Source organism: Lepisma saccharinum, chromosome 7 (assembly GCF_977018435.1).
Source record: "Lepisma saccharinum chromosome 7, izLepSacc3.1, whole genome shotgun sequence".
Taxonomy (NCBI): Eukaryota; Metazoa; Arthropoda; class Insecta; order Zygentoma; family Lepismatidae; genus Lepisma; species Lepisma saccharinum.
The window spans coordinates 55080650-55094463 of NC_139235.1; the positions used below are offsets into that span (position 1 = coordinate 55080650).

A 13814-nucleotide genomic window follows, 5' to 3' on the forward strand; every position below is an offset into this window, starting at 1 on the left:
GAAAATTCTTGTTCTCAGATCTCTCTTCAAATAACAACTAAAAGATTTTTTAGAAATATAAACTAAAAGCACAAGTATTTGCACAAGCAATGGCCACAAATTCCGGATAACTGATTTCAAATTATCCGAATACATTACAGGGTGCAAAATGGTCACATGTGCCAAAGCACACAAGTTTATTGGACTTACTTAATTCATTCATTACAATTATCGAACATCCGTTTCGGATACAACGGATGATTCAGATATTCGAACATCCGGATAATTCGGATATCCGGATACTCCGAATTAGCCGGATAATCCACACTTTTGGATATCCGGACATTTCAGATAATTCGGATATCAGAATATCCGATATCCGGATGTTTGAAATTCGGATAGAAAATTATCCGGATCTAGCCATCCCTAATTTGCACACAAAACAGAACATATAACATTAATCAGCTACCGTACATTTAGGGGTAGAGGGAATTTTTTAATTTGCTAAAGAACCAACCGATCTCGCGTCGGTCCTTGGGTACCATTCCTAGTGTGACCAATACGTTGCAACAATGATAACGGAGTGTTTGTTGAGCATAGTGCAGCTATGAGATGAGCCACAGCACGTTTTTTCCCCCAACATACCACTAACACTTTGCCAGATCTCGTAGAAAATATATTTTGCTGCCTGGGCTCCCCTCCAATCGAACGTTCCAGACAGAACACACTTTACATGCAAAGAAGCAGCCCCTTGCCCCCATAAATGATGTACAGAGCAACGTGGGGGTTAAAGCAGGGGTGCACAGACCTTCGACTTCTAAGTTTCCTTCATTGCGATAAAACTTGGCATTGAGACCTCGCAATCGATATATACGAAATATTCACACATTCCCTCCCGCTTCTGCCGCTGGAGCTACATCCCGAGAGAAGATGGAATAAGCTGAAACCTTTCTTGCTAGTATGTAATTATTTCTTGTACCTTGTTCATTTTTGGTCATGAATTAAATTGTCGTATCACCATTTATTAGGTGATAAATAAAATAAAGGAAACAAAAACTAATATATTCTACCAGCTTTGACACTCCAAAATAAATAGCCTACTTACCGTGGAGTGCCCAAGGAGGGGTTGGTGGGGGTCATAACCCAATACCTTTGGCCTAGTATTCCATAAACAATTACGTCAAAGACAGGATAATGTGGCAAAAACAGGGCTGTATACTAAAAAAGTATATGTAACCCCCTCCCCTTCCTTTCAAAATTCCTGGGCATGCCACTGCCTATCTTAACCCATTAATGCATAAAGTTTACAAACCCCTTTCATGAAATATTTTTCATGGTTTTGGTATCAGTACAATTCAAATAAGACACAATATACGATACATTTTTATTTTTACAATGTATGTAAGAGATACAGTGCGTCCGATAAATCGGACACTGTGCACTACGATCACTTCCTTGTGTCCAATAAATCGGACACTGTGCACAATGACTACTTTCATGTTTTGTCTATAAATAGCTGTCCCAAGGAAAAAGTATTGCTGTGGAAAATATGTAACCAAAACAAAAATAAACCCTTAAGATCAGTCATGTGCAGTGGCGGATATTGGGTTCAAAAACGTGGGGAGAGGGTGGCAAGGTGCCAATGCCAAATGTAGGGGGGAAATGACAGTATATTTCCCTTTGTAGATAAGGTCTATCACAGTGCGGGTGCAAAAGTGATGAAAAATGTGGATGGCAACTGCCCCCTAATCGCCGCCTCTGGTCATGTGTATGTTTACATACATACATAAATACATACCCATATTTCGAAGAAACAATACAAAAGGAAACATTTGGAATAGAAATCGACAAATATACACAAAATTATTATTATTACAGTACAGAACACAGTCGTCCGATATCAGTTTGTATCTGTGAACAACTGGAAATCTATCATGTAACCACTACCAGAGCCTTTTCGCCCAGTTCTTGAACTCAAAACGGATCGGCTTTCCTCTAAAGAACTGTTTTGTGTAGTGCCTCCTGTATAAAGGAATCATACTCTTGTCGATGGAAAGCATTTCGTCCACACCCCCATGCTGTTTGAAAGATGAGGAAAGTTTCTCCAAATATGGCTGTATCCTGTACAGACTATCGGACTCATCTATTTGTATATTGTCATTCAAATGAATATTATGCAGACCACAACGAATGTATATTTTTCTTTTGACCAAAACATACGTTTGTTTGAATATTTTTCATAACCTGACAACAAGAGACCACCAAGAACAACAAGCAGTTCTTCTTTCGTCAAATCAAGATTTTTTTGCAAAGCATACAATTTGGATTCATTTGCTATAACATTTAGCATGCCCTCATCAAAAATTAAATTATAAAAGTCTAATTGCGATTCACAGTTTCGTGCTTCTTCAGATGGTTCAATAAGGCAGCACTCAGTTTGTAATTAGAATGAAGGTAGACTTTTCTTCCACAAGGGTCTTGATTTTGTCTGAAGACGTATTCTTTTTTTTGAAGCACCAGTGTCATGTGTAGTGGTAGATGTAGACTCTACATTACTGGATGAACCTTCACATTCAACACAACTTCGTATCTTAGTTTGCACCTCACAAACTCTCATTAGCGTATTTTGCCAAAAATTGTTTAGATTGGCCGCATGCTCATCATCAGATTTATCACTGTCTTCGTCTGTATCCTTGCCATCCACTGGTGGTGTAACATAAATGAGTTGTTCCTCCTCCTCCTCCACATCTTCATTCTCCAAAGTAGTCAAAATTTGATCACACACACACACACACACGCACGCACAGATACACGCACATATGCACACATACACACACCAATGCATAAACACGCACACATTCACACACTAATGCATAAACACGCACACATTCACACACTAATGCATAAACACGCACACATTCACACACTAATGCATAAACACCCACACATTCACACACTAATGCATAAACACCCACACATTCACACACTATTCCATAAAGACGCACACATACACGCATATACGCACACATGCATACACTAATGCACACACACACATAGCCACGCACACATACAAACATATATGCACACATACATACACATATATACATTGACAATGTCTAAACACCAAAGGTATCGAAAATTTTACAGGAAATGGAAAATCTGCATAAAGTGCTCAATGTGCATAGTGTCCGATATATCGGACACTATATTTTCTCTCGCAATAGCAGCTCAGGGATGAAACTAATGCACAAATTATTGTTACATATTTGATTACTAATGTTTCTTACGCATATTTGTCAAAACACATCTCGGATAAATTTCAACTACTATATATGCTTTCCCGTTACGCAGAAACGCAGTATAGCTCTCTCTCTCCATGTTTCACTCCCTTACAATTTGGCGGGAAATTACAATGTTGCCAAGTCTGTTAGGTGACATATGCATCACAGAGGTACCAAAGAACTTGATTTGATAAATAAAACCAATTAAAGTAAAACAGTGTTACAGAAAATGCAAATATGTCAACGTCCGATTAATCGGACACCATGCATTAATGGGTTAAGCTGCATGTACTGCTACATTGATAAAAATATGGGGGAAGCTCAGTTTTGGAGCTGACAATACCAACTGGTCGTGGGTACCTAATAAATCAAACCTTTTGCAATGAAATTTCGCAGATTTTCAATTGTCATACCTTGTAATTTCAATTTCTGGTAAGTCAAGTATTAAAACCTTATATTACAATATTTTCTGAGGCTTTATTTAACCCAAATTTAAAAAAGAAAAAGAAAAGACTTCATTATTCTAAGTATGGACTGTAGTTTAACCTTACTTTGCAACGTCAGAAATTAGGTGACATACGTTACCTCATATTGACCAAAACGAGTTGAATCTAAAAGTTGAGATTTTTACTGTGAGTTAGGTTCATGAAGGGCTTCCTATGTGCCAAATTTCAGAATTTTTAAAGGGGACCCATCTGAGATATTTAACCCCGAAAACTGTCAAAATTCAATAAACGGCCATGTTTGAACCCATGCTGTAAAAAAGGGGTGCATTTCTAGGCACTGATATTTTATTTACAGACACCCTGCAGGTAGGTCTACACATGAAAAAAAAAATCAATCCTTAGACTAAACCCCTTCATTAAAAAAATTGGGCTTAAAAATGCAATTTTTGAACTATTGTTACCCAATTTTCCACCATAATTTTCGCACTTACGGTTCAATTTCAAGCAAAATATACCTGAACATCATAGGAAGTATACTTCATTAGCTACAAAATGAATTTTGTTTCAGGTCTCTAGCTTTAATGGTTTTTGAGATATTAAGGTTTCTGTATACTGCTACATGAGCAAAAAAAGCCATGTGCCATGTTGGAAAAATGGCTGCCCCAGGAGAACTAAAGACAATACATTTTTTGAACATTGGTTTGGATATCTAGAAACGTGTACAAACGTATGTACTAAAAACGAAATTTTGCTAAAATAGTCATGCAACCATTTTTTAAAAAATTGGTTGATTTGACATGGAATGACCCGGTAAGGAGGTACATAGATATGTTGTAGATAATACATTTACTATATCTCTACAATCGTCAGACTTTCCATGTGTGTGCATGCATACATCAACAGTTTCCACCAGATCATCTTTGATACCCTGTTTAACACCCGACATTTTAGAATGGTGGTTGGCCAGCAGAAACATACTCCCTCTGTCCCATAATTATAATCCGGTATGACAAAATGGTAGTACAGAAATTACAGACGAAGAGGCAGATGGAAAGCACACGCATGAGGAGAGGCACAGTAGATTAGTCTTCAAGATTGTGAAGGGGAACAATGTGACCTTATCGCAACGAGCAACAAATACCGCCCAGACGATTACCAAAAGGGGGTGTTGGGTTGCAACACAGCAGTGTGGCACTGTATGCAAACCGGTCTAGCAAGGCACGCTGCAAATCATTAGTAGAGCACTCCTTCAGTGAGTACGTGTGAGAAGAACAGCCATGAACACAGAACTCATGATAGGAAGCGACAGTGCTAGCAAGAACCTCACGGACAGTGAACGACAGGCATGTATGAGTTTCTGTTGGAAAACAGTACGGCTGGCGTAGTGAAGAAAGGTGCCATGACAAGTGCGGCCGAGAGATTTTATGTAAGTACGAGAACAGCACGTCGCATTTGGCAACAGGGGCGGCAATCGTTGGAAAATGGGGCATACAATGATCAGAGTGCATACGAATGCGCTGAAGCCATTATTGACTGATAGCAACAAGACAGAACGTCTAAAATTTGCCTAGTCAATGCTGGATCCTACCACAGTCGCTTGTCCTGAAAGTGGAAATCCGAAGTTCAACATGATGATGGAGACAGTTCATGTGGATGAAAAATCGTTCTACCTGATGAAGGACGGTCAGAAATTGTACTTACTGCCAAACGAACATGTAAAAGCAAATCGTTTATTCCCAAGATCATGTTTCTGAATAACGTCGCACGGCCTCGTTGGATCCTAGTCGCAAGCAGTGGTATAATGGCAAGTTAGGCATTTGGCCGTTCGTCAGCAAGGAACCTGCCAAGAGGAACAGCAGGAATCGTCCTGCTGGTACAATGGTCACCAAACCATTAACTGTTACCAAAGATGTTTACCAGGACATGCTCATCAACAAGTTAATCCCAGCAATAGATGGGCAATGGCCTCGTGGACTGCGCACAGGGAGAATCCAGGTGTCCATTCAGCAGGACAATGCACGTCTGCATATCGTTCCCAATGACCGTGCCTGGGTAGATGCTGCAGCGGTCATTGGATCTCGTATGCCAACCTCCAAACAGTCCGGACATGAATGTTTTAGATCTGGGGTACTTCCGGGCAATTCAGTCTCTCCAGCATCAGGCAGCTCCACAAATTATTGATGAGCTGATCGCCGCCGTTGAAACATCTTTCTCTGATCTGACACGCGACAAGCTCAACGACGCCTTTCTCACTTTGCAGTCCTGTCTCATTGAAATTATGCGCGTCCAAGGTGGGAACAACTACAGGATTCCCCATATGCAAAAAGCACACTTGAACTGTCGCAACATCCTGCCATCTCGCTTGGAGTGTCCTCGGAACATTTACGACGAGGCTACAGCAGCACTGCAGCACTAGATCTAGCTCGTTGATGATGGGATGACAACCTTCCTGGACCAACAATCTCTCTCGTCTTGATGTTGTATTTTATCGAACTTCTTGGTCACTTTGTATTGATCCTGGATTGATAATTTTTATTTATGTGCTTTTGGATACTTGATAGGCCAACTTGTACTGATCCTTCAGTAATAAAGTTGTGCGACTCATTCTCGTTTTTAATTTTCTTCTTCTGTATACACCAATGTCACAGTTTGAATATCGGACAATTATTGTCGGACAACAAAAAAAGGTGTACCGGACAATAATTATGGGACAGAGGGAGTATGACATATTCACGGCAAGATATAATATTGTGCAATTGTCTCTCTCATAAATTATAGTTTTTCTATATTCTTAGGTTAATAACAATGATGAGGGTAAAAGATTGTTACATGAAACTAATGAAGGAACAAACACAAATAAAAACCATGCCCCGGCTGACACTCAAACCCAGATGCTTCAGTTGCATGATCACGTGAATTCCGCCGTAGATTCAACCAACAGCCGCCTCGTCATAAGTAAATTTACGAGTGGCACGAAATTCATAGAAGATGGTTGCATATGCAAAGGGAAAAGCACTGGTCGGCCACGGGACGTTCGATGAAAATGTCAAGCATATCCGAGAATGATACACAATCTGGGCATTCCTCAAAAAAATAGTAGGCCTGCTACTCTTCAAAATTTGAAACAGTCATAGGTTTCCCTATGTTATGGATATGCAGCCAAAAAATTCGCGACTGTGACAGAAGGTTCGTATTTTGTGTTTCACTTGCATATATTAGTAGAGTTTGGAATACCTAAGAAGCTTGTTAGTATGATAAAAATATGCATCAGTGAAACAGAAAGTAAAATTCGTGTGGGTATTAATATGTCTGACAAATATACAATTCATGATGGGTTGAAACAAAGAGATGCATTATCTCCATTGCTCTTTAATTTTACCTTAGAATATGCTGTTAGGAAGGTAAAAGAAACTAAAGAAGGACTAAAATTAAATGGTGTGACTCAGTTGTTAGCATATGCAGATGATGTAGACTTACTGGGGGATGATGTGAATACAATTAAGAATAATGCTAAAATATTTTTCAAAACTGCTAAAGAGATAGGTTTGGAAGTTAACAAAGAGAAAACTAAATATATGCTTACAGGCCGAAACCAAGTGTTAGGTAATAATCAAAATCTAATTATTGATAACAACTCGTTTGAACCAGTTTCCAAATTCAAATACTTAGGAGTAATATTAACAAATGAAAATTATATTAAAGAGGAAATAAAAAGTAGGCTTAATTCAGGAAATGCATGTTACTTCTCTCTTCATAAACTTTTGTCTTCTCGTTTAATATCTAAGAAACTAAAAGTTAAAATATACACAACAGTAATTTTGCCTGTAGTATTATATGGATGTGAAACTTGGTCCCTTACATTAAAAGAGGAACATAAATTGAGAGTATTTGAAAATAAGATGCTTAGGAAAATTTTTGGACCTAAAAGGGATGAGGAGACAGGTGAGTGGAGAAGGTTACATAATTTAGAACTACATAATTTGTATTTATGTCCAGATATTATTAGAATAATTAAATCAAGAAGACTTAGGTGGGCAGGCCATGTGGCACGAATGGGAGAGGAAAGAGGAGTTTACAGGATTCTTGTTGGGAAACTGATGGTAAGAGACCTGTAGGAAGGCCAAGACGAAGATGGAGGGACAACATTGAGATGGACCTAAGGGAAATCAGTAGGGATGGAAAAGAGTATGTAGATCTTGTTCAAGATAGGGAAAGATGGAAGGTCTGTGTTGCTGCAGCCATGAACCTTCGGGTTTAAGAAGGCTAGAGAGTTAGTTAGTTAGTTAGTTAGTTAGTTACTTGCACAATGGATTCACACTTCGCAAATTGTAGCACACAAAACAATATTGTTAGTGCATGAACCAAACCAACTGTCCTACAACAAAACTTTGAACCGTATATATAATATATATACACAGGGTGTTTCGTAAGTTCGTTTACAACGCTTGGGAGGTGATTGTACGAGTGAAAATAAGGTGGAAAGTTCATGTAACAAAATTCCGGAAACGGCTTTGTTGCCGAGTTATTGAGGTTTGAAAACATGGGAAAATGATTTTCCGAAGTGAATAATGGCAAAACGGGTGGAGAGAAGTCGTCCACTAAGAAATTGGGTACGCTCTTGTCAAAAAATCACGCGGCAATGTTGTGCAATGTCGGCGCAAGGGATTTCCGAAGGACGCGAACGAGGATGCTGATGGGAGTGGGGTGGGTGTGCGTTCTGCGTGAGCTGGTATCGACGAAAATTGGCATGTGTTGAATGGCACCAAAAAACAAAGAAAATTTTCTGAGCGAAGGGCACCATGACGTAAAAACGAAAAAAAAAATGAACTGCCATAGGTTACATACCCTGAAGGGCACACATTATGCTTAATGGAGATGTGAAGGGAACCTCACCACAGACGGTTTTCAGAGTGTCCACCATGTACTTCCAAGCACAGGCGACAACGGCGAATCAAGGATTGTCTAGTGTGACCCAACAACCCCGGCGTTTCTGCTAACGATGCTGCAGCTACATTGATACGGGCAACGAGGTCCTCGGCTGACACGACAGGTGTTTCTTAAACGAGGCGTTTCATCTCTCCCCAGAGGAAGAAATCCAGGGGCGTAATATCAGGCGATCGAGGGGCCATGGCACAGGCCCTCCCCTGCTAATGCACTGGTTGTGGAGTACGGTATTGAGGAAATGGCGCACATTCCGATCGAAATGTGGGGGTGCACCGTCATGTTGAAACCACAGTCTTTGTCTCAGTGAAAAGGGAACATCCTCTAGTAGTTCAGGCAAAACCTCACTGAAAAATGCTTGATAAGTGGGTCCACATAGGCGAACAGGGAGAATGTACGGTCCAATCAAATGGTCATGCAGTATCCCGCACCACACATTCACTGCAAATCTGTGCTGATGATGTGTCACTAGCAGTGCATGTGGATTTTCATGTTCCCAGACATAACTTTTTTACTATTGAACACACCAGTTTTCGTGAAGATAGCCTCATCAGTCCATAGTACCGTATTCTGAAAATTGGGGATAGTTTCAATTTGATGAACAAACCATTGGCAAAAGTCCTCACGTGGGCCAAAGTCAAGAGGTAAAAGATCTTGCACTTTCTTCAATTTGTACGGGTGCATCCCCTCTTCTGCCAGCACTCGCCACTCATTAACATGGGAGGTGTTTCGTTCGTGGGCTAGTGCGCGCGTACTGGTGCCTGGATGATCCATCACTGCAGTTAGCACATCTTCCACAAACCGTCATGTTCGCACACTTCGTGGTCGTCCAACTTCTCGACGAGGTGGCAACACTGATCCTGTTTCCCGAAGTCGAGTGTCTACAGTTTGAAATAAAGTGTGCGATGGTAACACCCTATTTGGAAAACGTGCCCCTTACAGATGCCTTGCAGCACGGCTATTACCTCCAGCCTCCCCATAAATCAGATGCATGTCCGCCAGCTCTTGGGACATGTATGCAGCAATCCCTTACACTGGGCTACAAGTGTTTATGGCCGTTAACACTGGTACACTTCACAGAACACAATGGGCTGTGGCTAAGAATTAACACGTAACACTGCTAGGTCAAATATTTGCCCAACACTACTGTCCAAGAACCTCACGTCTTTCCATTCAACCGTGAATGTTTAACAACCTGCTGCTGGCACAGCACCTGAAGCACGAATGGCACAGACACGTGCGCTCCTTCATGAGGAAACCTACACTGTTGGCGCCCCTAGCAGGAAATGTGGTACTTAACATCAGATCACACGGACACCCATCTGCCCTTCAGGGTATGCAACCTATGACAGTTCAATTTTTTCGTTTTTACGTCATGGTGCACTTTGCTCAGAAAATTTTCTTTGTTTTTTGGTGCCATTCAACACATGCCAATTTTTGTCGATACCAGCTCATGCAGAACGCACACCCACCCCACTCCCGTCAACATCTTCGTTCGCATCCTTTGGGGAATCCCTTGCGCCGACATTGCACAACATTGCCGCGTGATTTTTTGACAAGAGCGTACCCAATTTCTTAGTGGACCGCCCAACACCAACGACTTCTCTCCACCAGTTTTGCCATTATTCACTTTGGAAAATCATTTTCCCACGTTTTCAAATGTCAATAACTCTGCAACAAAGCCGTTTCCGGAATTTCGTTACATGAACTTTTTACCTTATTTTTACTCGTACAATCACCTCCCAAGCGTTGTAAACGAACTTACGAAACACCCTGTATAATGGATATTCACACATGAATCTAAAGAAACACATATTCGTATAAATGTTAGTAAAGGATGGATAATACTTGTGATTATCTCACAGGGTTGTAACAACTGAGTTTGTGTCCAAATCCACAGATGTGCTGTACAGCCCAAACTTGTAGCATAAGTGAAGGAGGCATTGAAACAAATGCATGCTCCACCTTGGTCTAGTGCTATGCTTTGCAGTCATATTGCAATTTTCAAATATTCATTGAGTAAATGACCTAAAACTCAGTGGTAGTTGAACATTCTATTGATACCAAAGTGTGAATGGTCTTATACATGAGCCAGGTGTGCATGCAAACACATGGCTATCCAGAACCACGTCAAGAAGCGCCACCTAGCGTGGCTATCAAGGTAAACCTGCAGCAGGCAGACAAACGTAGTCAGTGTGAGAGGTAGTGTCATAGTGCAATGGAGCAATAAGTGAACAAGTTTTGCTACAAATTGCGGAAAATGGTGACTGAGACACATCAAATGTTGTCAAAAAAGTGTACAGGATGGAAGCCGTGAGCAGAAAATGTGTTTATGACTGGCTCAAACGATTTTGTGACAGAAAGGAAACAACTGAGGGTGAGCCACATTCGGGTTGGACATCAACAAGCAGAACCCCAGATATGATCAAGTGAGTGTGACACATGCTGGTACGAAATCGGCAACTGACTCTACGACTGATGGTGGAAGAATTGGACATTGGCAAGGACACGGTGCGCACCATCGTCCATTAAGATTTGAGTAAGCGGAACATCAGTTCCCAGTTTGTACTGCACAAACTGACAAGACGAGTAGATAGTGAAATGGGTGATAAACTATGGAGATTTCATTACCATGTGCGACCGGGATCCATCCTTTCTGTGAACCATCATCACAGGGGATGAGAATTGGTGCTACCAATTTGATCCAGAATCCAAGCGGAAATCTATCTTCCCCGCACCCTGCAAAAGTCCACAGTCAAGACAATGTTGACTGCCTTCTTCAACAACGTCATTATTCACATGGAATTCATTCCTGCTGGTTAAACCGTGGACACCGCGTTCTACGAGGAAGTTTTAGAATGGTTGCTACGATGCATCCAGTGTGTTCGACCAGAGTTGCACAGGACTGGACAGTTGCTACATGATAACGTGTCTGTGCATGGCAATTCTTGACTCAGCACAGCATACATGTTCTCGATCATTCACCATACTCACGTGATCTAGCACCTGCAGACTTCTCTGTGTTTCCCCACCTGAAGAGTGTCATGAAAGGTGCAAACTTTGCAGATATGGTGGCAATCCAAGAACGTGTGACAGTGGTTCTGCTATTGATTCCTAAAGAGGTATTTGCTAGACAATTTAAAAAAGCTTTATGAACATTGCCAAAAAAGTGTTGTGGCAGATGGCAATTATTTTGAAGGCCAATAAAGGTAATTTGTCTGCATCTTTTGTTTTCTGATACCATTCACTAAACCTTTTAGACACAGGTTGTATTAGATAAGAACTGTAAAAGAACAAATCACATGGCACATTTAATTAATAAAAGTTGCAATTTTTCACACCTATGGAGAAAAATTCATGCATAATTCCTGGAATTCAAAGAATTCCCAGTGAGTAACCAACCTATTACACATACCTTTTTAGTTACAGACTGCCATGGAGCATCCACCCTCCATATGACAAACATTCTACTTGTGTCCATTCTTCTGCCGATAGTCAACCGAATCATCTCAAAATGCCCCCATCTTAACCTGCCTCCTGTGATGGCCTAGAAAAGAAAAATATGACATTTATTTGTAGATTTCCTTCACAGCAAATAACAATGAAATTGATTTAAGCTCTGCAACAGGTTAAGTTTGCAGCAACTTTTTTTGCGTATCGAGGACCAAACGTGCAGGCAGAATGTAGTTCCATGAGACAGGATCTATTTGCACATACTTGCAAAACAAAAACACGTATTTAACTTGTAATATAGAAACAAAATTATTCATGCATTAGCAGGTACGGACTTGATCGGTTACAATCACCGAGCAGACAAACTTGTCAACTGCAGATTGCCAACTGGACAGTCAGTTGGGCAAAAGGAACATGGAAGCTCAAGAGCGAGTTGAGGGGGACTTGAAGACAGGTGGAGAATGCATGGAATCAGCAATGCATCTGACAACAGTGATGCACACCATACTATTTTAACCCTACATTTATCGTGATTCATTGCTAATCATCCTGCATACTTGAGTGTTGAATGATTTGAGGTTTGAGTTTAAGAAGAAGGAAACAAATTGTTTGGCAACAAATGATCTCTGTGGTATTAAAATACATGGCCGTGAGAAGAAACATGTTCACTGTTTGGATGAGATGTGGGTAAACGCAGAGCACACATTGAATAAAGCGTGGGAGGATACCACTGTGCAAAACCACCACCAGGTTTTCATTCAAGGGTATTTGAAGCAGCCGACTGAGAGGGGGGGAAGGCTTATTGTTTCACCCACTGGCTGCAATGAAGGTTTTGTTGAAGATGCATGTTTACTGTTCCGTGCAAAGAAAGGGGAGGATGATTATCACCAAGAAATGGACAGAACAATATTTGAATCCTGGTTTAGTGAAGTGATTCATAAATTGAAACCAAATAGAGAAATAGTAGCAGACAATACAATACATTGTATATATCACCAATAACAAATCATGTTTTTCATTTTGTAACATAAACTGAAAGTACATGTGTCTTAAAGGAATGGGTGTATTGCGAATGAAGAAACAAGTAACAAGAAACCAAAAACAAAATCTCGCTACTGAATTCGAGAAGGGCGAAAACTTTTCACTGTTTTCATTTTGGTGCACACAATACATACACGCATACTCATGTTTCGAAGATATTCGTGACTTATATCAAGCAATGACACATTCATTATGTAATTTATGCACAGAAAGTACTTTAAAAATTGTATGGTTCAGGAGACAAAAAGCAAAAATACATTCTACTTGACATGCATGTATGGGTTTTTTATGTGTTGGGGGGTTGGCAATACTGAGCATTTTCTCATTTCCTGCGATGAACAGTTTGGCGGTTGAGGCAAGACTGGCACGGGAGATTGTGAGTGCTGTTCTCACGTGGATTAATACACAAAATCTGATACATACAACCTGTTACAAGGCTTAGTTAATTAGTGCCCATGGCATAGCTCTGTATCATATAACTTGTTAATAAATTTATCCATTCAATATTTCTACAAATAGATTTTAATGTACTGCCACTTATATAGGGTGCGGCACGTAAAACCAGCCCGCTGTAATCCCGATGTAATTGCTTTGCTAATGAACATGTAAAACATCTAAATGAACATGTCAACAGAAGATGGCGTTGCATGATTTACTAATTCTGTTTGTCACC

At 40.4% G+C, this 13814-nt stretch overlaps 2 protein-coding genes across 2 annotated transcripts in view; one reads left to right on the plus strand and one right to left on the minus strand.

The window, feature by feature from the left end:
* LOC145989862 (transmembrane protein 17B-like) overlaps positions 1-13814 on the plus strand; it is a 314067-nt gene that overhangs the window by 203120 nt on the left and 97133 nt on the right. The gene's annotated exons all lie outside the window — the stretch shown is intronic.
* mRpL16 (mitochondrial ribosomal protein L16) overlaps positions 1-13814 on the minus strand; it is a 73742-nt gene that overhangs the window by 29239 nt on the left and 30689 nt on the right. Inside the window, exon 4 of the mRNA XM_083125901.1 lies at positions 12063-12194. Within this exon, the coding sequence (XP_082982027.1) occupies positions 12063-12194 (132 nt within the window). The remainder of the gene's footprint in view (positions 1-12062; positions 12195-13814) is intronic.